The sequence below is a fragment of the Furipterus horrens genome, unplaced genomic scaffold (assembly GCF_987537825.1).
Source record: "Furipterus horrens unplaced genomic scaffold, mFurHor1.1.pri manual_scaffold_4, whole genome shotgun sequence".
NCBI lineage: Eukaryota > Metazoa > Chordata > Mammalia > Chiroptera > Furipteridae > Furipterus > Furipterus horrens.
The window spans coordinates 103,783,092-103,807,325 of NW_028327174.1; the positions used below are offsets into that span (position 1 = coordinate 103,783,092).

At 39.6% G+C, this 24,234-nt stretch overlaps 2 protein-coding genes across 2 annotated transcripts in view; one reads left to right on the forward strand and one right to left on the reverse strand.

Moving 5' to 3' along the window:
* The window catches only part of MRPL42 (mitochondrial ribosomal protein L42), a 55,547-nt gene extending 47,909 nt beyond the window's left edge, over positions 1–7,638 (reverse strand). Inside the window, exon 1 of the mRNA XM_090273885.1 lies at positions 7,464–7,638. The gene's annotated coding sequence lies outside the window, so the exon portion shown is untranslated. The remainder of the gene's footprint in view (positions 1–7,463) is intronic.
* Positions 7,639–9,552: 1,914 nt separating this feature from the next.
* UBE2N (ubiquitin conjugating enzyme E2 N) overlaps positions 9,553–24,234 on the forward strand; it is a 40,172-nt gene continuing 25,490 nt past the window's right edge. The window contains exon 1 of the mRNA XM_090273883.1: positions 9,553–9,784. Coding sequence (XP_090130009.1) covers positions 9,755–9,784 — 30 coding nt within the window. The 5' untranslated portion in view covers positions 9,553–9,754. The remainder of the gene's footprint in view (positions 9,785–24,234) is intronic.

A 24,234-nucleotide genomic window follows, 5' to 3' on the forward strand; every position in this document is an offset into this window, starting at 1 on the left:
TCTCGAGAGACGATGGTGTAGCTTCTTAAGAGTCTACCTGCACCGCCGAGAATGGCTGTGCAGTCCGACTCGGGAGTGACATGGTATCTGTCTCCTCCCGTGTTGAATCGACATCTTGTGATGACGCTGGAGTGTCCTCTCCAGTGAAGCTGAAGCTACAGAGCCTGGGCAGGGTGATATGGAGGGTCTGCTGTTGCCCATGCAGCAGACCCCCACTCTCTTCGCAGCTGAAGGGTCAAAGGGAAAGACGGAGTCGATACAGCTTGGCTTCAGGTGCGCCGCAGGAGTTGCCGGTGTTGACTACAACGTCAAACCGCCTTAGGGACTCCGGCTCCGGATTTTCTGTCGGGGTTTACTCCCTTAGCCTTTCCCCTGAAGAGGTATGCCGCAAGGCAGCGGAGGTTTTTTGGAGTCAGAGTTTTCCTTCTCTGATGTACCCTGACCAAGGAGAGTAGTTGCTTCTTAAAAATATAATCCTTTCCTTTACCTGTCAGGAAAAATCTGATAAATGTAATTAAAAATGAATTTAGTCTAAAATGTACAGCGGTGGTTTCTAGCTTTGGGTTAGTATATCAGTTAGGGTCTCAGCAGAAAGCAGATGACATACTCAAATTGGTATAATCCCAGGAGATTTATTTACTGAGGGATTCTTTACAGAGCTAATGAGTAGAATCACAAGGAGAAGGAGGAGTCTAACTGGGTCTTACTAGCACTTTCTTTCTTCTAGGCCAAAGAGAATAAAGAGAGGGAGCAGTTGCTGGGCCCCAGAAGGAGAGAATCCTATAGATGGTTGCTATGAAGGGAGCAGTAATTCTCTGTCGAATGGCATAGCCATCCTGAGGTAACTTTGCCAGGAGCAAACCAGGGTAATATAATACTTACCTGACCTCCCCATTCTTCTCTTCCCCAGACCCCTGCAGGGGCTTCTCATGGCCCAAACCAACCAGAAACCAGAGGGTGAGGAACCCCCTCCACGCAATGTAGTCCATTCAAATCAACTTTCTGGGCAGAGAGCAGGGTGGACAAGATAAAGAGTAGATCGGGAGGAGAGAAAGGGAGATATCTGGCACCATGTCAGAAGAAGGGTCATTAGCACGCTTGATGTGTAGTGACTGTAAAGTAAGAGCTTGGTGCACAATCCAGTTGGATGTCATTTAAATGTAAGCAGTGTGACCTTCCCATATTGATAGAATGTGAACAGAATTCTAAATAGCTTCAAGCAGTAAAATAGCTTTATTGAATATGTTGATAAACCAAATAGTGAAACAACCTGGGTAGGAGGTTAGAAGCTCACATCACACTTAGAAATTAAGTAATTTGTGTTAATTGAATTGAAGTGACATGGCAGTGAGCCCATCTCATTTAGAGGGTATTGACTTGGAATTCCTATTGGCACAGCAACCACAAAAGAGGACTGTGTTTCTCCCTCCAGGTCATGCTGAAGATATTCCCAGAAGTCTGCTCTTCCAGACCTCACCCTTCCCTCACAACCAACCTAGAAGGCACCCCCCAAATTGCTTGTGTGGGTAACCCCAGATCACTTGGGGTTTACTTGTTTCCTTGAGTGTGACTTTTAGCTGCACAAGGATTTGGAGTTAAGTGTAGAAATGATGAAGTAAATCAAACTCATCTACTAATACTATTTTCCAGTTAGGTTTGAGAATATAACACACTCACAAACATGTGTATCCAATGTTTATATTTTCCAGTATTTATGATCTATAACAGAATTTGGACTATTAGATTTGCTTTGTGACCTGTTGGATTAGCTTTGTGATTCTAATTTTTATCTCACTTAATACAGGAAACTAATGAACAAAACAAACAAATGAGCAAAACAGAACCAGAGGCACGTAAACAAGGAACAGACTGACAGTGACTAGAGGGGGGAGCGAGGGGAAAAAAGGCACACCGGAGGGGAAGGGTCTAGTCAAGGAATTAGTATAAATGACCCATGGACATGGACAACTAAATGGGGATTGACTGTGGGAGAGGGGGTAGGTGGGCGGAGCAGGGGAGAGCAAAGTGGGGGGGGGGGGATGGGACAACTGTAATAGAAAAGCAATAAAAAAATTTATGATAACCCTGGCTGGTGTGGCTCACTTGGTTGGAGCATTGTCCCATAACTGAAAAGTTGAGGGTTCGATTCCCAGTTGGGGCACAAAGCTATATTGCAGGCTCATCCCCAGTCCAGGTGCATATAATCCCTGGTCCAGATGCATACAATCCCCCATTTGGATGCATAGGATCCCCAGTCCAGTGTGTAAGAGAGGCAACCAATTGATGTTTCTCACATCCATGTTTCTCTCCCTTCCTCTCTATCTAAAAACAATGGGGAAATGTCCTGGGTTGAAGAGGGTGGAGAAAATTTCAAACCCATACAGAATAGTATAATAAACTACCATGTACCTGCCATTCAGCTTCAACAATTATCAGCTCATGGCCAACGCTGTTTCATTTATACTCCCAACATATACCTTCTTCTATATTGTTTTAAAGCAAATCTCAGGTAACCTATACTTCACTTATAAATATCTCAGTAAGAAATGCTTGAGCCCTGGCCAGTGTGGCTCAGTCGGTTGGAGCATCGTCCTGTAACGAGAAGGTTGTGGGTTTGATTCTCCATCAGGACATATGTCTAGGTTGCAGGTTTTATATCCGGCCCTGGTGTGTATGGCAGGCAACCGATCGATGTTTCTCCCATGGATGTTCTCTCTCTAAGAACAATGGAAAAATGTCCTTGAGTGTAAAAGAATTGTATTAAGTCTGGAAGCAGAATTAGAATATCTAATAGAAGACTCACTCTATTAGTTTTTAATTTATAAGAATTATTAGGTACTTGGGAATATTTATCCATCAGAAAATTGAAGGGTTGGGAAAGAAAATTAAATATTTTAATTTTATAGGTGTGATTTAAAATGCTTAAATATGTTTAATTTACTTTTATGAAAGGTTCTCTTAGGAGTTTTATTTTAGTTGCTAGTCTTATCAATAGAATAATGAGAATGGTAAGTTGAACTTTGAAAGCATAAGGAAAATCTAGGCTTTACTGTTATTTTAAAAAGGTAGAAAGTAGGCAGTAGGTTAAAAAAATGTCAAGTGCTTTTGTGATTGGAAGGTAAGAGAAGTTAAGTTTGCTGACTGGAGCATTTATTTATTTTTAAAGATTTTATTTATTTATTTTTAGAGAGAAGGGAAGGGAGGGAGAGAGGGAAACATTGATGTGAGAGAGAAATGTCAATCAGTTGCCTCTGGTATGCCCCCAACCTGGGACCAAAGTGCAACAGGGCATCAAACCATCAACCTTTCACTTTGTGGAAAGACTGCCAACCAAGCCACACTGGTCAGGGCCTGACTGGTTAACTTAAAACAATGAGCTGGGTCTGCTCAGCCTTGTCTCTTTCCCTCCTCTCTTTCCTTCTCTCTCTCCCTTTCCTCTAAGTGACTGGGTGGCTATCCCTGAAATTGGGGAGATGGTGGGTGGGATATTATTAGTAAGCCCAAATTACTGCTGACTTAGAGCTGTGTTCTCCAATCAGCTTTATTGGTAATGAAAGCAATATTTTTATCTCCATCTCTTTCAATTTGTTATAATTTCAGGAGGAGAAAGGGTGAGCTATTTTGAAGAGATGGAATATATGAAATGGGGTCACTTTAACCAAATTGCTAAAATTATTAACATTGTGAAGGTAGAGGCATGAAGAAATAATTTTGTTATTCTTACTACCCTGGGAACTTAAACTTTTGAACTTTCCAGTCCTGTGTCAATGCCTGGATGCATCAGACCTCCAAATAACCCTCTGATTACTCCTCTGAAGGACTCATGTATCCAGGCCACCTGACTGACACCCATTATTCAGACCATGGGATGGGACCAGACCTCCTGGCATCTGTCCTCTGTACTGCCTGGTACCCATCATCCATACTGCCTGACATCTGGCTGATTACTGTCCTCAACCAATCCTAGAGCTAAGAATGCAGGACTGATCATTGTCAAGAATGTACTTTTTACTATAAGAACTCTTCTCTTTCTTCTTTGGAACACCTCTGGATTTTTGTTGGTAAACTAAGACCTTTTTTAAAATCTTTATGATTTATTTCTAGGCAAAACCTCCAAACTTTTTGAGTTTTTTTTTTTTTTTTTTTTTTTTTTTTTTTACATCGGCCTCCTAAAACCTAGAATACTGACGAATCTGGAATATTAAACATTTGGGCCAATTAAAGCCCCAACAATCTGGAATATTTAACACTTGGAGCAAGAGAATTAGAATAGGCAGGAGGAAATAGGGATCCAAAGGATCTAGAAAAACAGGAACAAGAAAGTATACATCAAGGTTGTTGTTGCAACTGTTTTGTTTTCTTGATCAGATCAGATAATGTAGGACAGTGACAAGTTTCCGACACTTCAGTGGTATCTGGGGAGCTGGCTAGGCCTCAGCGGGATCTTGGGTGGGGCCCCTGCACCTGTATGTTTAAATAGCCTCTGAGGTGATTAGTACTCCAAAACTTGAAAACCTCTGCTCAAGAGTATATTGGATCCCAAATCAGTGTACTTGGAAGTGAAACAGTTTTCTAAACATTTTTAATCATATTATAACCAGGTGGGCAGCTTTCTGCAGAAAGCAAGTGACACAACTGAGAAGCATATGAGAAATCAATAGGACTTGAGAGAGGCAGGATTTTGTGGTGGGGAAGGGTGATCGGAGTGTACTGAAAAGAAACTTGGGTGGGGCACACCAGGTGGGAAGGAATTGGAGACAGTTTAAGCTGGGCAGGCTGAATCACAGTTGCGGTTATGCAGCAACTGCAAACCACGGACATGGAATGCAGACAGTTCTCCTGGGAACCTGAAAGGATGGCACACAGAGGCAAGGAAAAGTTTTGCTTTCAAAGTTTCTGTTCCAGCCAGGCTTCTGGCCAAATGCCTTGGGTCACCCTCTCTGGAGTCCTGTTTCCACTGGGAACTAGCCCTGAGAAAGGAATACCGTCTCCATCTACCTTTATGGAAACATCAGGAAATCAATGAGGGGCTCTACAGAATGTCTCCAGGGGTGCATGGACTTAAAGGCTCTGTGGATGAGATGACATTCAAAAATGTCTCATAAAGCATAAAGCACTAAACAAAGGTAAATGTCACTACTCTCTTGGGTCTCATTTTTCCAGAGGCTTCCCAACTCAAGATAGTGCTCTCATGACCCTGTATGACCCAACTCAGATCCATCTTATAGGCTGGCATTGTGTGGGTTAACAGTTTGTAAGTGCTCAGCTATTTATACTGAAGTCACAAATATGAGACAGCAGGCGTTCCTTTTTCTCTTTAAAAATCAGTGTGCAATCTTTTCTTTCTCCCACACCCACTTCCTCCCTGAGTCAGTGTTCATGAACCCTCTTCTCACAAATACTTCAGTCTTGATCGCCTACAAACAGTTTTCCTATGTTTCAAGAAACAATAAGGGTAGTTGCAAACAAATACTTCTGCTTGATGGCTATTGCTCATGAATTGAAACAGGGCCTCTATTAAAGGTGGCTGATTTCCAAGCCAATCTACTCTATGTTGTCTCTGAAAGCATTAGACAGCTTGTGAAAATAAAAAAGCTGTTGCCATATATCAAGTCAAGTTGAAAAGTTTAGGAATGAACACAAACATCATATGCCTTCTGTAAGCATTTACTTATGGATAATGAATCTGTATCAGCCATTCTCAAACAGGTATTTATTTTCAGCCTGCAGTCATTGATTCATTTCTTGACAAATATTTTTTTGGGAACTCTCATGTCACAGTTCTTACACTGAAGCCCCAGGGGTACAATGGTGACCAAAATGAAAGAAATTCATGACTCTGAGGCATTTAGATATAAATGTCCTAAGATATTAACTGCAGGGTTATGCATCAGCTATTATAGAGCCAAAGTAGGGAATCTGGAATATTAGGGGGTTGGGGGTGGGGAAAGTAACAGAAGGCAGTGAAATAATGTTCTGATGAGTAAATAATTTCCATAGAACAGGACTCCTCTAATTCCTCCAACATAGCATTCTTGCTTTCTCTTTTTCTATATTATAATTAAAAGACACTTGTAGTTTGAGTTCGGAAAGGAACAGAGAATGGACAAAAATATACATGGATGAGAGTGAGGCCTGAGGAAGAGCTGAAGATTAATTAGCTAAGAGTTCTGCCTAGCACTGTTTAGCTTAGTGAAGCTCTATGTCACTATAACACTCAATTCCATGGACCAGCATCTTGTTTGTAAGTTTTGAGTGTATAACCATCCTTGATCAGTGTTGGAAAACTCTGAGTACCTCTTAAGACTGTTGAATTTAGTGAATTGGATTCTTATTTTATATTTTGAACAGGTATCCACATAGTTCAAAATCCAAAAGGTACAAGAGTATAATGTCTTTCTTTTACCTCAATTCTCCAGCTTCCCAACACCTCTCCCCTGAAGAAATCGACTAAATTAGTTTTATGAATATCCTTATTTTATTCATATTTTGTGGCTATAGTAACTAGGATTCTAAACCAGATTTCTAAATTGAGAATACACCTCATCTTGGCCCTGTGGCAACCTGTCCTTCTGGAACACATCCTGTTCTACAAAACTTTCATGAATCAGAAGTTCAGATTTTATTTTCCTGATGAGTATAGTGTGAGCTGTTCTCAAGGAGAAAAACAGTGGGAAAAACAACTAGAAGAGACATGAACATATGTATTTTTTTAGTGTTAATACTGTAACATAATATCATGCCATCAAAGCAATCTCTGCCAAACAAGGTTATACTGTCAAGTTTTAAAAATCTGGTTTCCTAAGGAAACTATACTTGGTTCTACCAAGATTACAAAATAATAGTCTTATTAAGAGCTCTGTCATCTTCTCTATTTCTTTATATATATAATATATATATGTATATTATATATAATTGAAACTTCACAACAATCACAATACAGTAAGTACATTTTACAAATGAAGAAAACAAAGAAACAGGCAAATTTTCAAATCTAGGCTGGGGCTCTGAACCCCTCACTCTTAATCTGCATGACACTCATAGCCATTCTGATAAAGAATAGCCAAAAGAAAGTCTGTGACAATATTTTTTTTGCTTAGTTTTTGTACATTCAAAAATTTTCATTCCCAAATTTTAGGAGCCATCAAAATTACCCATGATATTTAAATGCAGATACCCAGGCCTCAGCACTGACCTAGAGAATTAGAATCTCTGGGAAAAGGGCTCTAGGAATGCTTATTTTAATCAGCACTTAGAATCATAGGCAGATGATTCTTAAGCAGGTATTTTGTAAGCATACTCTGACAAATGTCATACCTGTGACAGTTTGTTTCCCAAAGTTAGCCACAACCCTATCTCCCATCACACATACTCTGCTAGTTTCTGGGATCTTGCTACTCCTCTTTCAAGAGGTAGAGTTTATGCCCCCTGCCTTTGAAACTGGGTGGGCTTTTGTAACTTACTTGACGGGTAGATTTCGGAGGGAGTGATGCTCTGTGACTTTCAAGGCTAGGCCCAAAAGATGATTCAGCTTCTGCTTCTGGTTTTGCTAGCTAGAACACTCACTCTTGGAACTCAGCCACCATGCAGTGAGGAAGCCCAAGTTGCCCTAGGGAGAGGCCCACATGGGGAGGAACTAAGAGCCAGCTATAACTTGCCAGCTATGTGAGCCATGTTGGAAGTGGATCTGGCTCCAGTCAAGCTGCCCAGAATGATGTAGCACAGAGCAGAGATGTGCCTTCCCTGCCAAGTGTTGCCCAAATTGCACATTCAAGAGCTAGATCAATGATTGTTGTCATTTTAAGCTCTAAGTTAGGGAATAATACATTTCTTCCTTTTTTATCCTCATCCAAGGACATGCTTATTGATTTTTGAGAGAGGGTAAGGGAAGGAGAAAGAGGGAGAGAAACATCGATCGGTTGCCTTTCCTAGGTGTCCCAATTGGGATTGAACCCAAGACCTAGGCATGTGCCCTGACCTAGACTCAAACACACAACCTTTCGGTTTGCGGGACGATGCTCAATGGAGCCACACAGGCCAGGGTGGCAATAATACAATTCTAACCCAATGGTCACTCTACCTTTCTTCTTATCAGAGTAAATCCTCCTGGGCCCTCTCTAAATATTCTGAAAGTATCCTTGTCTAGTATAATTTACTTTCCCATATTCTTCTGATCACAGAACCACACAGTTCAGACTTCTGGTTATTTGACGTTTTTATTATTACTTTTGAGGTTTGGTTTCTCATCTAAAAATCACCAGTAATAAGAAAGCCTACCTTATATACTTTATAATTGAGATAATCCATGTAATCATTTAGCATTGTCTAGCACAAAATGTTTTCCTATGCTTACTAGGTTTCTTGCATTCATATTCTTTTCTTTAATACACTTTTTCCCCCCCTTATAGCTTAATGCCATTTCACAGGCTGCCTCATCCCTCAGGACTCCACGTCTTTGGGTGACTTCTCAAGCAATTAATGCCTCTCTGTCCTCAAATAGCACCTTGGAACAACCTCTATTACAGCCCTTAACACATCGGGTTGTAATTGTTTACTTGTCTCTCTTCTCCACAGGGCTCTAGTTCCTGGAAGGCAGGGTCAGAGTCTTTGTATTCTCATCCTCTAACATAGCACCTGGCACATCTTCATTCATCCACTATGTCTGTACTACTGCGCTAGTAAACACCGTGGCTAAGTGTGAAGGGACCCCTATGTTGGAAGGCCTGCCTGAGGACAAAACAGCTCCACTTTGTCCTGCATAACTTTGGATAATGTTAGTTATTGTCTCGGAGCCTCATTTGTGAGATAGAGACCACACCTTAAGATTGCTGCGAAGGTGAAGTAAAATATCTGCAAAAAGCCAGCACATAGCAATCAATCGTCAAGATGTCACAGAATGCTTTCCCAACAAGCCCATTGTCGGGCACCCTCACTCTAATCCTGCTTCAGGGCCCCCGCACGCTTTGAGCTCTCTAACCCTCTCCTTGCTTTTTCCTCTAGCTAGCAATCCTGTGCCTCAACCACTAGGTCCGGGCGTTCAGAAGACACTCTTCTCACCTGCTTCTAACTCTCTCCAAACCCTTGTTTTAGCCTTCCCCAGTCTAAGAGGTGTGTAAAACAGTCCCGACTTAATCGAACTTTGAACATCAAAACACTCTGGATAGGGTTTTCCTGGGTAACTTGCGAGACCCAGTTAAAAGCTTTGCTACCAAGTTTTGGTCTTCCCCTCCCAGTGAAGAAGGAGCCAGCGTTTTAACTTGACCGGCTGTCGTTCGTTTCCAGGGGCACCAGCCGAGACCGCGAGCAGTGCTGGAACGTTGAATGAACAGACGAACGAACGAACGAATGGCTACGTCGGAGGCCGGGTATCTGTTACCTCCCCTCCGGCGCGGGCGTGGCCGCGGATTGGAGGCCTTCAGGGCGCGGGCCGCCCTGACCCACAGTCTCACAGCTGGCTCGGTCACTTCTGCCGGAGCTCCGCCCCGCCTCCCCCAAATTCCTGCTCGGTCGCATTGCGTCACTTCCACCACTTCTAGGTTGGGGCTGGAAAGTGGAGCGTGGGGGAGGGGGTCAGAGCTGAGGGAAGCCCGCTCGCGTCAGCGCCCGAGCAGGGACTACATTTCCCAAGGGGCCTCGGCGGCGGTGGGGGAGGGCGCGGCAACGTCCCCCGGAAGTGGAGCCTGGGACTTCCACTCGTGCGTGAGCCGAGCGGAGCCGGAGTCTAGACCAGAGGCCGAACTTGGGATCTAACAAGATGGCCGGGCTGCCCCGCAGGATTATTAAGGTAACCGCCCAGGCCGGCCTCCGGCTCCCTCCTCTGCTCTTTACCGCTTGGCGGATATGGCAGCGCAGCCTCTCGCTTCCGCCGCCCCGCGCTAGGAGGCCGGAGGCAACGCGGAGAGGGTCTGGCCACGGCGGCGAGGGAAGTCTGGCGCTGGGGAGGGGGCTCGGGGAGACTTCCGGGCGCGGTGTGGCAGCCAGTCGGCGGAGATCCTGGCCTTCCAGGCGGTCCCCTAAGAGCGGGGAAGGTCTGACCTGCGCCCAGGTGGAGGGTGGCGTTGCTGGGTTCTGGTCTTGGGTGCGGGCCTCCGCGGTCTCTCAGACCACCCACGGGTGGAGACCGCGGGCGCGCGGGAATCGCCGCGGGGCCCGGACTCTGGGCGGAGGTTGTGGCCTGACACGGTCTCTCGGTCCGGGATCCCCATCTCGGCACGGGCGAGAGCGCAGGGGTGCGCCAGCCCAGCTTCAGAATGAATGAACCGGGAGAGCGAGGCCGGGCCAGGCCCTGCACCCCGGGAGGGCCGCGCGTCCGGCAGTCGTCAGCACATGCTTACTTACTCCTGGCATCCGGGGTCCGGCGACGTGCGGGCTCTGCGCCGGAGCACCCTGGCTTCCGCGATCTTTTTTAAAAATACGTTTCCGCCCATTATATCCGCGAAGTGGTTTTACTCTGGTTTGCAAACTCAGAGCTTTCTGTTCAGAGGAAATAGTTTAATACAGGACTGAGGGGCGCAGGAATGGGGAACCTTGTGAAATCTTTTGCCTTTTGATTTTGTGCTTTAATAATTGGGCCGTTCTTAGGCTCTTCATTAATACTGTACTTTGATAAGTGCATATGGAACCATGAAAAAATCGAAATCTTGGTTTTGTAAATTCTTTATCGTCAGTATCGTCAAGTCCTCGGATTGAAATGTTACTTGCAATTCACAAAAACAAAACCTTGAGTTTTTTGGATCCGTTTTAATGAAAAAAATGAGTAGAGTTTATGTGTTGTTCAGTACAGGGTGGGGCAAAAGTATGTTTACAGTTGTGAATACGCAAAACAATTTATTCTCCTATTATTATTAATTATTGTATTTTCCTACTTTTCCCTCACCCTGTATGTGAGTTAAAGTGACTAAATTGCAGCATTCCTTTGCTTGATATAACCTGATGAAAGTGTATTTACTCTAGTTTGTTTCAAATTTGGGGGGAGATACATAACTAAGTGAAAGACCTGTTGAAGGATGATGTATTGGGTAGTTCTCTGTGTAATTGCCAGTAAATATATTTGAGATGGGGGGTGAGGTGGTGTCTCTGACCTAAAGATGTTTGATTTAGAGAACCAGGACAGTTTAAGAGGTAGAGATTCCGAGTTTTAATCATGTAAACCTTCAAGTGTGAAATTTGTTGTACATTATTATATGGATTGGTCTCTGACTTTGTCCGAGGAAGTTTAATTGCTGGATGCATTGGAAGAGCTCTGCATTGTGCTTTTAGTTATAATACTGTATGTCACATGGCTCCAATGGTCATGTTTATTGAGGCCCCAGTTGAAAATGAGGGGTGGAGGATAGAGCTTTACACCAGATAGACTCGAATAATTATTTACTGTTATTCAGGTTATCGATTACGTATGTAATAAAAATTGTCATTCAAGATATAGTCCAAAATACATTATGAACTAAAGACTTAACATATAGTTTCCCATTTTTGCTTGATTCTGGAGGTATCCTGCAGTAGCATGAAAGCCTTGGATGGAAAAATAAATTCTGTGTAACCTTGTTTAAGGTGATAATGATTTAAGGTAATAAGTTGAAGTCCTCATAATCCAATTCATTTAGCACACAATAATTTAGTTTACACTCTTCATTTACATTTTACTACATAAATCAAAACAGTGATAACTTGTATAATTTTAATTTATAGTATTTCGTTGATAGCATCTTTTTAATGAAAGGTGCGGTGATTTGGGTTTTGTTTTGTAAAACTTAAAAGAACTGCTTTCTCCAATCCCTAGGAAGGATTAAAAGATTTTTGTGGCCCATGCTTGTATTGACACTGAAAATGAAAATGTCTTTTTAAATATCAGAATTTAAAAAAGGCTGTCTGTTCTCTGACAACCCCATTACAAGTTTTTTTGTAAAATATAATGGTTGTGGTGGTGAGGGTAATAACTGCTGTCTGAATGATAGGAACTTTCTATCTTTCATTGGACAACTGTGATATGTTGCTATCTTCTGTATATCAAAATGGTCATTATTTACATTTGCTGAATTCTTCAACCATTTGATACTTGCAGGTATCTTGTGAAGTAGACAATATGTTTTATAGTCTAGAAACCCATTGAAATGACTTTTCTGTGGTCTTAAAACTGGCAAGAGGAAGAATTTGAATATTGACTGTATGACCTTCCTCCGTCTCTTTTTATTATGAAGTAAAAGAATATATGTATAAGTACTTTGAGACCTGTAAGTATACAAATATAAGAATTACTATTCACCCAGTTGGATTCCCATTTCCAATCCAGTAGCAAATTCTGTAGGCGCTACTTGCAAAATATGTCGTGAATCAGACCAATTTCCCCATCTCTGAAAACGTTGTTCAGTTCCGTCATTTGTTGCCTTGGCCTACTATATTTAAAAATAAGGATCATGTCACACACACACACACCCCCCAGCCCAGAACTTTACAAAGGTTCTCCATCATATTTAGAATAAAATCTTCACCCCCTGCCCCCAAGGTCCTGCCTCTGAGATTATATCCTGCATTTCTCTCCTTGTGTTGCTCCACTTCAACCACACTGTTGCTTTACTGTATGCTGTACAATGGAACCTCGTTTGTTGTAGTCACAGGGCTTTCCTTCTGTTCACTGTATTGCATTGCTTTGTCATATTATTTAGTTCTTGACTCACATGTCATGTTCTCTTGAAAGGTTTATCTTAAGGTTCCTAAAACAGTTTCTCTCTCCCCCCACCCTAGTGTATCTTCATCTTCATATTCCCCTCTCTTTTGTCTAGTACTTATCACTACTCCAAGTTATATTATTTACTTGTTATCTTTACTTCTACTAAAGCTCCATGAAGGCCAGGACTCTAATGATTTGGGCATTGCTCCAATGGCCAGAACACATAGTAGGCACTGATAATATTGATCGAATGAATGGATGTGCTTCAGTTTCTTTGGAAGAAAGTTTTAGGGAAGTTATTTTACATCATAATTTGACGTTGTTCCTGCTTAGTAGATTTTGTCTAAACTGATCACTGAGCTAAAAGTTAGTCTCTTAATTCTACCCCTAAATTCATTAATAAACAAAACAAAACAAATCAATCTTTTGTTTTGTTGCTTAGGGAGTGCATAGAGCACAACATTTGAAAGGTTCTAAAGGGTACGTAGAGGAAAATCTCTTATCTATACTTTTAGCATTCCAGTTCTCCTACCCAGACAACCACTGTTCTTACTGTGTATACTTTCAGAAAGACCAGAGAGACTTAGTGGAACCTTGTGACTAGACCTTAATGTAATTAATTGCTTATTGATAACTTGCAGATTGTTACCAAAATTTTGCTATACAAACAGTGCTGCAATGAATAGTCTTATATATAGTGGTCTTTTGCACATGTGCGAATTAATACTGAGTCTTGGCATCTGTGATCATCTAGAAGTTGTAGAATTTTCTATTTTCTTTTCTCCAGGGCCAAAGTCTGTTTAGTCCCTAAAAGTAACTGAGCAATTAAAGCTTAAAGTCTTATAATTAAAGGGTACTTTTGTCTTCTCAAAATTAATCATGAAAACAGAATATAACCTTAGGAAACTAGTTCAGTTACTCAAGGAGTTGACTGACTTGATTAAAACCTAGCAAACTAATCTGAGATTAGAATTTCATCAGTTTTTCCTAAAATTTTTCTGTTGTGAGGTTTAGTTTCAAGTTCTTAAATACCTGATATGATCCAACTTTGCATTGCGACTTGAGTTCTGTTTATTTTTACTTTGATAATTTTGATTTTAAAAATAGCATTTTTTCCTATCATTATTTAAAAGCTACTCATTTAATATACATTCTAGTATATAAGGTAATTTTTAGTAAGAAAAGTGATTCAGAAAAAAAAAATGATTCAGAAAACAATCTTTTTTTAAGCCTTCAAAATCTGGCTGATATTGTCTCCTTCCCCCTCCCCGCATTTAAAAAAGGCATGAAAAAACATGATGAAGATGGACTTGTTATAAATTGTAATTAAAGCATCCTTAGGAAACATGTAAACTCATAGTAAAGATTTGACTAGGAACAGTGTGGTTCTTAGCTCTTTTGGTTGTTCCAATTGAGTTTTCTGACCTTCCTAGGACAATAATCCATGCTTTTTCCATACGACTTCTAGAGATTCAGGTTCTTGACTATCTTATTTATGAATTCTCTCTGTCTCCATGGATTCCAGGTTAAGAATCCCTAGACTGTTTTTGGTAATGATTAAACTTTTAGGCTGTAAGGATATTGTTTAATATACTACCTAATGATTTGATTATGAAATGTGGGCATAATTGAAAGTAAGCTAAAAATAGTAGTCAGTTGAGCGTCAAGTACTTTCTGAGTATCCACCATGCTAAATGGTGTCATTAGAAATGTTACGTATTTATTTTGTGGGAGTTCTGAGGTTTTTTTCCACACTTGTGACTACAACTGTAGAGTTTTACACAGTAAAGAACATCATCCATATTCTTCTCTGCTGATTCCGTAGGCCAAAGAAATTGGGTCACTAGGAGTCCCGGCTTGCAAGTCAGAACCTTTGCTTTTCCCTTATACCTAGGGTATACCCTTATACCTATAGGTGAATGTATTTAAGAAGAACTAGTATAGAATAGAAATAGATTCAAGTAGTATGGAATCTGAACAAACATTTACATCTGTTGTTATGAGTTATGGATGCATATGTTACCGGAAATGAGAAAATGAAGTTAGCATCTCGCTGAGGCTTTGGACATTACAGTCGTAGTCGTCACAGTTGTCATGTGTTTTTAAATTTGAAGAGGAGGGAGAGTGAGTTTGGGGCAAAAGAAATAGCAGATACATAAAAATTGGAAGGAGAGAGAGAGAGAGAGAATAAATGAATGAGTGACAATATATATAAATGCATAGCGTATTCCAGAAATCTAGTGTATGTGGTGCATGGTATATCATTATTAGGGTCTCATCAGGAACTACTATGTAGAACGACTAACTTCAGAGAGTTGACATCAAGCACTGTTTGGGGCAAACAAAGCATTGTTGCTTTTTGAATTGTTAAATTAATACTTAGTCTATGAATCATATTTACCAGTATGTAGTGTGGCAACTATTCTTAAAGTGAAATTGGTCATACAGTTCTTATTGTGTAAACAACAGGCATCTTTTATTGAACACTTACTATTTATTAGGCACTGTTCTAAGCACATTGCATGCATTGATATTTAATTTTAACAAAATTATGATGTAGATACAGTTTTATCTATATTACAGATATGGAAACCTGCACAGAAGGGATTGTAGTTGGTGGAGCTGTGAGATGAACCCAGGCAATCTCTTGTGTAGATTGTGAGTTCTATCGATGGAATATACCAGAACATAGCTGCCCCTGTAATAATCGGCAGTGCATGTATTTTTATATTTTATTATTTGGACACATAAAGTGAAAACATGTTCATGTGCAGAGTCTATTGCTTATTTAGCTTTCTTTCTTTCTTTCTTTCTTTTTTTAAATCAAAAGTCTCCTTATTGTAGTTTGAATTTTGTGTTTTCCACTCAGGGCGGTATATGTGCCTACTTAATTTCCGCACTACCAATAGTGCTTTTCCAATATGACCCCCCCCAACACACACACCTGCACATACAATTCTTGCTTAGCTTTCTTTTTACAGTTGAAGACACAATGATTTACAGCTATAAAGCATGAATTTTCTTTAGACGTAAAAGAGTTATTCCCATTTATGTGTTTATATTTTTTCAAATACAACACTGTCCATATTGTTGGGATTCATATAAGGGTTAAACCAAAAGCGCTGCCAGCTCTGTTCAGGTTCCATCCACCACTGACTGTGATTAGAGATCAGTGAATACTTGGCCAAACCTTGCCTATTTCTTAGGATCTTCTCCCAGTTCAGTTGTGTGGGATGCTGAGGTATTGGGTGGTAGAAACTAGAAGATATTTTCTATGAACACTTGTTTTTATTTATTTATTTTCAAACTCTAAGGAAGTTTACTCAGAAAAGTCACAGAGGTAAAAGAAGTGAGTCATAGAAGAAATGGGCTCAGGAAACAAATTACAGAGGCAAAAAAAAGGAGCCCTTTGAGCTGAGGAGAGAGAGAGATGAAGGTAATGCGCGTAGGGGAAAGAGAGGGGATAGGAGAGATGCAGGAGAGCATCTATGAACAGGGTTAAAAAAATTTTTTTATTGATTTCTAGAGAGAGGGAGAGCAAGAAACATTGATTTGTTGTCCCACCCATTTATGCACCCATTGGTTGCTTCCTGTATGTGCCTTGACTGGGGACCAAACACAACCTCGGTGCATTGGGAAGACGCTTTAACCAACAGAGCTACTCGGTCAGGGCTGAACACTTGTTTTTAATCTGAGTACTTAGTTCATGGTTGTGTGTCAGAATTATCTGGGGCATTTATAAATTAAACAGTTGCTGGCCCCAGCATGTTTTTTTGTTTTGTTTTAAGATCTGCAGATGATTTTAGTGTGCACCTTGCAGACACAATGGCCTCATGTATACTGGCTTCAGTGCAAAGATGGGTAGAATGTGAGGGATACAAGTAAAATCATACAGGCAATACTTTTGTTTTTTTTTATTTAAGTTTTTGTTGAACAATTTATTTTTAAAAATTTTTAACAAGGTTACTTTATTTTATTTTATTTTATTTATTTGTTTTTAGAGAGAGAGGAAAGGAGAAAGAGAGAGAGAGAAACATCAATGTGCGGTTGCCTCTCACTCGCGCCCCCAACTGGGGACCTGACGTGCAACCTAGTCATGTGCCCTGACTGGGAATTGAACCAGCGACACTTGGTTCGCAGGCCGACACTCAGTCCACTGAGCCACAGCAGCCAGGGCTAGTACTTTCTTATATATAGAAAACAAAGGCAAGAGTGAGAACACCAAAGGTGTGACTGTCTGGGTGGGGAAACCCCATGATTTGTTTAGGTAAAGAGATTTTTAGAGGAGTGAGATTTGAGCTAAATTTTGAAAGATAAACAGAAAATTGGGGTGGAGGAGTAGAATGTTATTCCAGATTAACATATCAAACAAACTCTAGGAAGATATTTGAGTAGTGCTAAAACTGTAACGTGAGTCAGCATGTCTTTGCTGGGACTGCAGATACTTTAAATACGACTTTTTAATTTGAAAAGTTTTCCTTCAGAAGTAGTTTATGAGTTCATTACTAAAAGTCCAGTTAATATAATAAATGTTATTTACTGAAAATAATCAAGTAACATGGATAATTATTGGGCCCTTCATTTTCTTTCGCTATTCCAATCTCTTCACAGATACTGAAATCTTACTGAATATGAAAGGAAAACCTAAATATTTATTTTTTGAGATATGATTCATACCATAAAATTTACCCCTTTAAAATGTATCATTCACTGGTTTTAACATACTAATAAAGTTGTGCTACCATCACCAGAACATTTTCATTACCCCCTAAAAGAAGCCCTATACCCATTAGTGCTCACTCCACCTCAGTTCCTGGCAACCACTTACATACTTTTCGTCTCTATGGATTCACCTATTCTGAATATTTCATATAAATGGAATCATATATTTTTGTGTCTAGCTTCTTTCACTTCTCATGTTTTCAAGGTTCATTCATATTGTGCCATGCATCTGAACTTCATTTCTTTTAAAACTTTTTATCTGAAGGTTTCTAATACTTTTAAGAAATGACAATGCTGCATGAAGCAAAGCAGAAGTTTCCGCAGGTAAATAATCTGATTACATTTGAAACCTGCATTGCTTTAGAAATTGTCCTTAAGCCTTTTTTTGTTTGTTTCCAGGGAAGGACTATGTTTATCATATGGAAGTGGGGATTTTAAAGACTGATTAAATAGAATGTGGTTCTAAGGAAGCATTTTATATAAAGAAAGGTGTTCCATTTAATACATGCATTTGTCCCCTGCTCCTTTAAAAAATTGTCAGCAATAGTAAACCTTTTTCTTTAAAGATTAGATTTGCTTCCAGGACTCTGAGAAATGTGAGCCAATTCTGGTGAATAAAATTGACTTCTTCTTATCTCAAGGATTAAGAAACTTCGCTGCCTTGGCTAAGTCACTTTCCCTGGGCCTCAGTTATTTGATTCCTATTTTAAAACTTGATGGTTATATGATCCCTTTGTCCAGAATTGAAAGTAATGAAAAGGTATGATCGTACAATCCTGGAAATGATTTTCCCTTAGGCAGTTAAAAAGCTATGCAAATGCTGAGTAGTAGCAGTATTCTGAAATAAATGTATAACTTTCCAGTAGAAGGCCTGTTTCCTATCTGCTGTGATAGTTTTAAAGCCTTTAAATGTTTATGTTCTCTTGGGGTTCAGGCCTTGCACCTTTTCTCATCATGTGTTCTCTTGAACACATTTTTCACTTACTTGGTTTAAGTCTATATTGATCATTGATTTTAAAATCCAGCACTGAGTTTCAGGTTTCTCCAATTGCCTACTTTTACCTCCACTTAGATGTCCTGCAAACATTTAAAAATCAACTTTTATTTTCAAGGAATGTATTAATTTTGCTGTCTCCCTAATATGCATCAGTACTTCCATTGTTTCTCTATTATTACATAAGCATTAACCCAATTGCCTGAGATTGACTCTTCTTCACTGTTCTCTCCTCCCCCTCCCCTCTCTTCTACACACAGTTTATTATTAAGCCCAGTTGATTCAACCTCTGAAATGCCTCTGCTTCTCGTAACCCATTTGTCTCCTGTTCTCCCAGATTTTTTTTTTTGCAATAATTTTAGAATTCATCTCCTGGTTTTCACTTAGAGTTTCTCTCTCTCTCTCTCCACCCCCACGTCCCCTCCTCCCCCACATCTTCTCTCCCCCTCTCCCCTTCTTTCCTCCCTGCCCCCCAATTTTCCACACTGCCTCATTATGCTGAAAACACAGATGTCATCATGTGGCTCTCTACTGTGTATAGGATTGCGTTTCAACTTATTTACTTGGCATATAAAGTTTTTTCACAACCTGGTCTTTTCATCTTAAATTATTTCATTGACAGTTCCTTCTTTGTCTCCCCTCTCATATACAACCTTTGATTCCGATACCACTGACCAGTCTAAACCATGTGTTTACTAGCTCTTGAATTATGCCATGTTTGCAGGGGAACATTCATCATATAAAATGTGATGGCCTAATACTCTGTTGGTTGGGATTGTTTGCTCTTCTGGGAGAGCCTTGATTATAGTCATCTTGTTTATATTCCTAGTATTAAGTAAATTGTGGTTTAAGAACTAGAAATACTGTATTCTATTATTTCTACAAGTGCCATGGAAGGAAAATCAGGGATAAAATTTTTCACTTTATTTTCTAGGATCCTGTTAAGACACTCTGGGAAATAAATGTCCTATTGAGCCATTAATTATAGTGAAAAAAATTTTCAAGCACTTTTATTTATGACAAATAAAAATTGTACATAATTAAGGTGTATAAGGTGATGTTTTGATATATGTATACATTGTGAAATAATTACCACAAACTAATGTATCTATTACTTCCCATAATTACCTTTTTGCTATTGTCAGGACACTTGACATCTGCTCTCATGGCAAATTTCAAGCATATACTACATTATTATTAACTGTAGTCATCTTGCCATACATTAGATATACAGAATTTACTCATCTTATAACTGAAAGTTTGTATCCTTTGATCAGTAGCTTCCCCTTTCCCCAACCCCCGCCTCTGGAAACCACCATTCTTTCTTACTAAGAGTTGGACTTTTTGTTTTGTTTTGTTTTGAAGATTCCATGAATAAGTGAGATTATGCATATTTGTCTTTCTGTGTCTAGTTTATTTTGCTTAGCCTGATTTCCTCCAGGTTCATTCAGGTTGTCAAAAACGGCAGGACTTCCTTTTTTTAAGCTGATGAAAAGTATTTTAATTTGCTTTTTGTAACTCAGAAAAAACAATATTTGACACTTCCTGGGTCAAGGTTTTGAGCATCATATGTACTTTTTAAAAAGCCTGTAGATCCTTTTGTTTTCAACTGCTTATTGATAACTGTGAATTAGTCATAATGGGGTCATATGGGAGGGGGTCATTGGAGAACTCCAGTTGGTCTTCCCCCTTCTTTGTAGGGATTGCCCTAGCAGGTTTTCCTGTGTGGGTATGCAGTAGGACCCTGCCATCCTAGAACCAAGTCCTAGTCTGTGAGCCGGCTTTAGCTTCCTATTCCCCACAGGTGTGTGTTTATCAAATGCAGATATTGAGGCTTACTGGCAATGAGAAAAGAGTAAAACTAGCATATGCTGCTTCTTATGAGTAATTAGTTATAGCAATTTTAATATTCTGAGAATGTGCACACTTATTTACTTCATAATACTTTATTTCCTGAGTTGGATCATCAGGCCTATAATGGTTATATACTATGTATATAAATTATGACCGGTGTACTTTAAACTTTTAAACATTACAAGTATTAGTGAGGGCATTGAATATTTACTGTTTCTTATAGTAATAGTAGATAGACAGTTGCCCATATTGTTTAAGGCAGACTGGAAGAAAAATACTGAAGTTAATTCTGCTTTGTATATATCAGCCATTTCATTTTGTCATTAGGGGCATATGTATCCAGAGAATGATTTAATTCAGATATTTGATTTTAGTTACGATGAAAGCTAATGTATGGTTGGAGCAAGAAGGAGGGATAATGTGGAAACGCACTGATATTCATTTAAGAAAAAAACATTATTATTTTTAAAGCTCCAAACAAATGTTGCATTCCAAGTCCAGAGATTCACTTTATAATCATAAAATTGTAGCTGTTCTAAACCTTATTCTTTCTTTAAGCCGTGTGGCACAGGATCTCTATCTACCTTCTTTGGGAAGGAGTGGAAAAGGAGTGGGGTGACAGTACTGGGGCCAATCAGAAATCAGAGATGCAGCCTCAGGTCTGGCTGGATACTCATCTGCTGGTCAAAGATCCTACACAGAAGACTCCCCAGAAAGCTGGAGCATTTCATTTGCTGAAAGATTCAAAAGAGTATCTCAAGGCAGAACAGAGACTTATTTTGGTATATACTTAAGAAAGTCTTTGTGTCAAAATCATTTATTAAATCAGCGATTCTCTTCTCATGGACCCAGCAGTTTTCACTGTTCAGTCTTTATACTCCCCTAAATCCACGTCAGGATTTTCAAACCTGTTCCCATGTTCTACTTTTCTATTCCTTATGAATGAAATATTCATTTGATTAAAAAAATAGTAGCTGTTTTACATGATCATTTCTGTTTATTCTCTTATATCATAGAGTTAATCATAGAACTTCTGTTGGAAGATAAGTGTCTTGAAAAAATGATTAATTACGAACAGAAATGTTGCTCATTTTGCTCAGTATTAAGAGTAATACTGTTATCACATATCAGTTGAAAAAGCTTTATAATGGAAGTGAGAAAGATTGAGAAAGGATATTAATATCATCTGGTCAGAAGATTCTAGAGTTTATTCCATTCCTTAATCTTGATTTTTGCAGCTTACCTTTTTCTTTGGATTCAGATGACTCTCAAATAAGTGAAGGTGTTACCTCTAAGCATTAACTATGTGTGCAATTGCTGGGCTCTAAATCTTTTATTGGGGGTACAGGAGAAGTGTGGTTGGGGAGAAGTTGGTAGTGTGGTGGTTGGGAGTCTCAAAAATCTCCCCAGATTATGAAATTCTGTTTGGATCATTCACACTTTTATGACTTTCTTTGACCATATTATCAGTTTCTCTGAAGAGCATATAGCTGAGGTATGCTGTTTTGAAAGATGAGGAAGGGTGGATCTTGATTGGTATAGGTTTGGTCCTGACTTCTATGAAACTCACATATTTACACCAGTAAACCCCTTTTTTGAATCCTGAGCTTGATTACAGTCAAACCTCAGTTGTTGAAAATCTTGGTTCTTGAACAGTTCCATTCTCGACCAACTTATTCATGAAATAAATGTCTCAGTTGTCTAACAAAACTTAGGGTCTTGATTCTTGACCCGGCAGCCTGTATGATGGGTCACGTGTCTCTCAGGCGACAAAGATTCGGTTTTTGAACAAATCATTTCTCAAACAGTTTTCCAGAACAAATTAGGTTTGAAAACTGAGGCTCCACTGTATTTTCTAGTTGTTGTATCTGGGCATTGTGGCTTCTGCCCATGTCAAGTGGAAGGGCGCCCAGCCATCTGGGGACCTTGAGGTGATTGCATGGGCACTCTCTAGTGTTGGCATTTCTTTAACTGGCATAACTGCCTTTCTGTGGGTTGGCCAAAAAATTTGTTTTGTTTTTTCCGTATGATGGCTCTAGAAGCGCTCAGTTGTCTTTAACTTCATTGGAAACAATTTTGTTAGATTGCATTGTGACAGCTGTCATATCAGCGTGCATTTTTAGAAAACTTACCAAAATTGGCGAATTTTTGTGTAGCCATTTTAGTATTGAAGATGGAAGAGAATATGCATCATTTTTGGCATATTATGCTTTATTATTTTAAGAAAGGAAAAACCACAACTGAACTGCAAAAAAAGTTTTGTGCAGTGTATGGAGAAGGTGCTATGACTTATTGAACGTGTCAAAAGTGGTTTGCAAAGTTTTGTGCTGGAGATTGTGGTTAGATCAGTTGAAGTTGATAGCGATCAAATTAAGACCTTAATTGAGAACAATCAACGTTATACCACCTGGGAGCTAGCCAACATACTGAAAATATCCAAATCAATAAAGTTATTGGTGAAAATGAAAAATGTGTCTTTCATTTTATGGAAAAAACTAAATGGACTTTTTGGCCAACCCAATTATTTCCCAGCTATGCTTTGTATCCTTTTGTGAGGGGAGGGAAAGAGAGGTGGGGTAGTACTATATGGTATGCATGCCGCTGGGCTAATTATTGCTGTGGCAATTCTGTGAACATGTGGAAACTATCACATATATAAAGTTGTTACTTAGGTTTAAGAAAAGGAGAAAGGAGAACTTTATTTAAGGTGTTTTGGAGCTAGTAATTATAGAGAGCAATAACCACTCTTCAGTCTGGGGGGTAAAAAACAGAGAAAAGGTTGAAATTATTAAAATTTAGAAACTTGGGAGAAGTAGCTCCAGCTGGGGTCCAGACTTCTGATGAGAGTCTGGTCCTTTAGGGAGTGGGGTGATGATTAAGCTGGTTCTCTTAGTGTGAAATAAACTGCAATTTGGATGAATGTGCTACGGGAATATTGGGTGATACTCATAGGACCTCAGGGGCCCAAGAAGCCTGGAAGAGGCAAGTCCACTCCCACCCAACACACACACTGGCAGAATTTAACTGGGAGTCCATGGCAAAGCAGAAATGTGGTTTGCAGAGTCCCACCCTCCAGAACCACAAAGTGTAGAAGGCTAACTGAGAGAAAATTACATTAATTTACATCCAGCACAGAAACAAATTTCCCAGTGCAGCGTTTAAAAAGAAATATTTTATTGATTATGCTATTACAATTGTACCAATTTTCCTACCTTTGCCACTTATATCCATGGGTCATGCATATAAGTTCTTTGGCTACTCCATTTCCTATACTGTTCTTAACATTCCCCTGTCTATTTTGTACCTGACAATTTGTACTTCTTAATCTCTGGACCTTTATCCCCATTCTCTCCTTTCCTCCTCCCAGCTGATAATCCTTCAAATGATCTCCATATCTATGATTCTGTTCCTGTTCTGCTGATTTGCTAACAAGTTTTTTCAGATTCAGCTGTTAATAGTCGTGAATTTGTTGTCATTTTAATGTTCATAGTTTTGATCATCTTCTTTTTCTTAAATAAGTCCCTTTAACATTTCAAATAATAATGGCTTGGTGATGATGAACTCCTTTAGCTTTACCTGATCTGGGAAGCACTTTATCTGCCCTTCCATTCTAAATGATAGGTTTGCTTGATAAAGTAATCTAGGCTGTAGATCCTTGCTTTTCATCACTTTGAATATTTTTGCCAGTCTCTTCTTGCCTGCAAAGTTTCTTTTTGAGAAATAAGTTGATAAGTCTTATGGGAACTCTGTTGTAGGTAACTGTCTGCTTTTCTCTTGCTGCTTTTAAGATTCTCTATCTTTAACCTTTGGCATTTTAATTATTATGTGTCTTGCTGTGGGCCTCTTTGGGTCTAACTTGTTTGAAACTCTGTGCTCTTGGACTTGTATGTCTATTTACTTCACCACATTGGGGAAGTTTTGCTTCATTATTTTTTCAGGTAAGTTTTTAATTTCTTGCTCTTTCTCTTCTTCTGTCACCCTATAATTTGGATGTTGG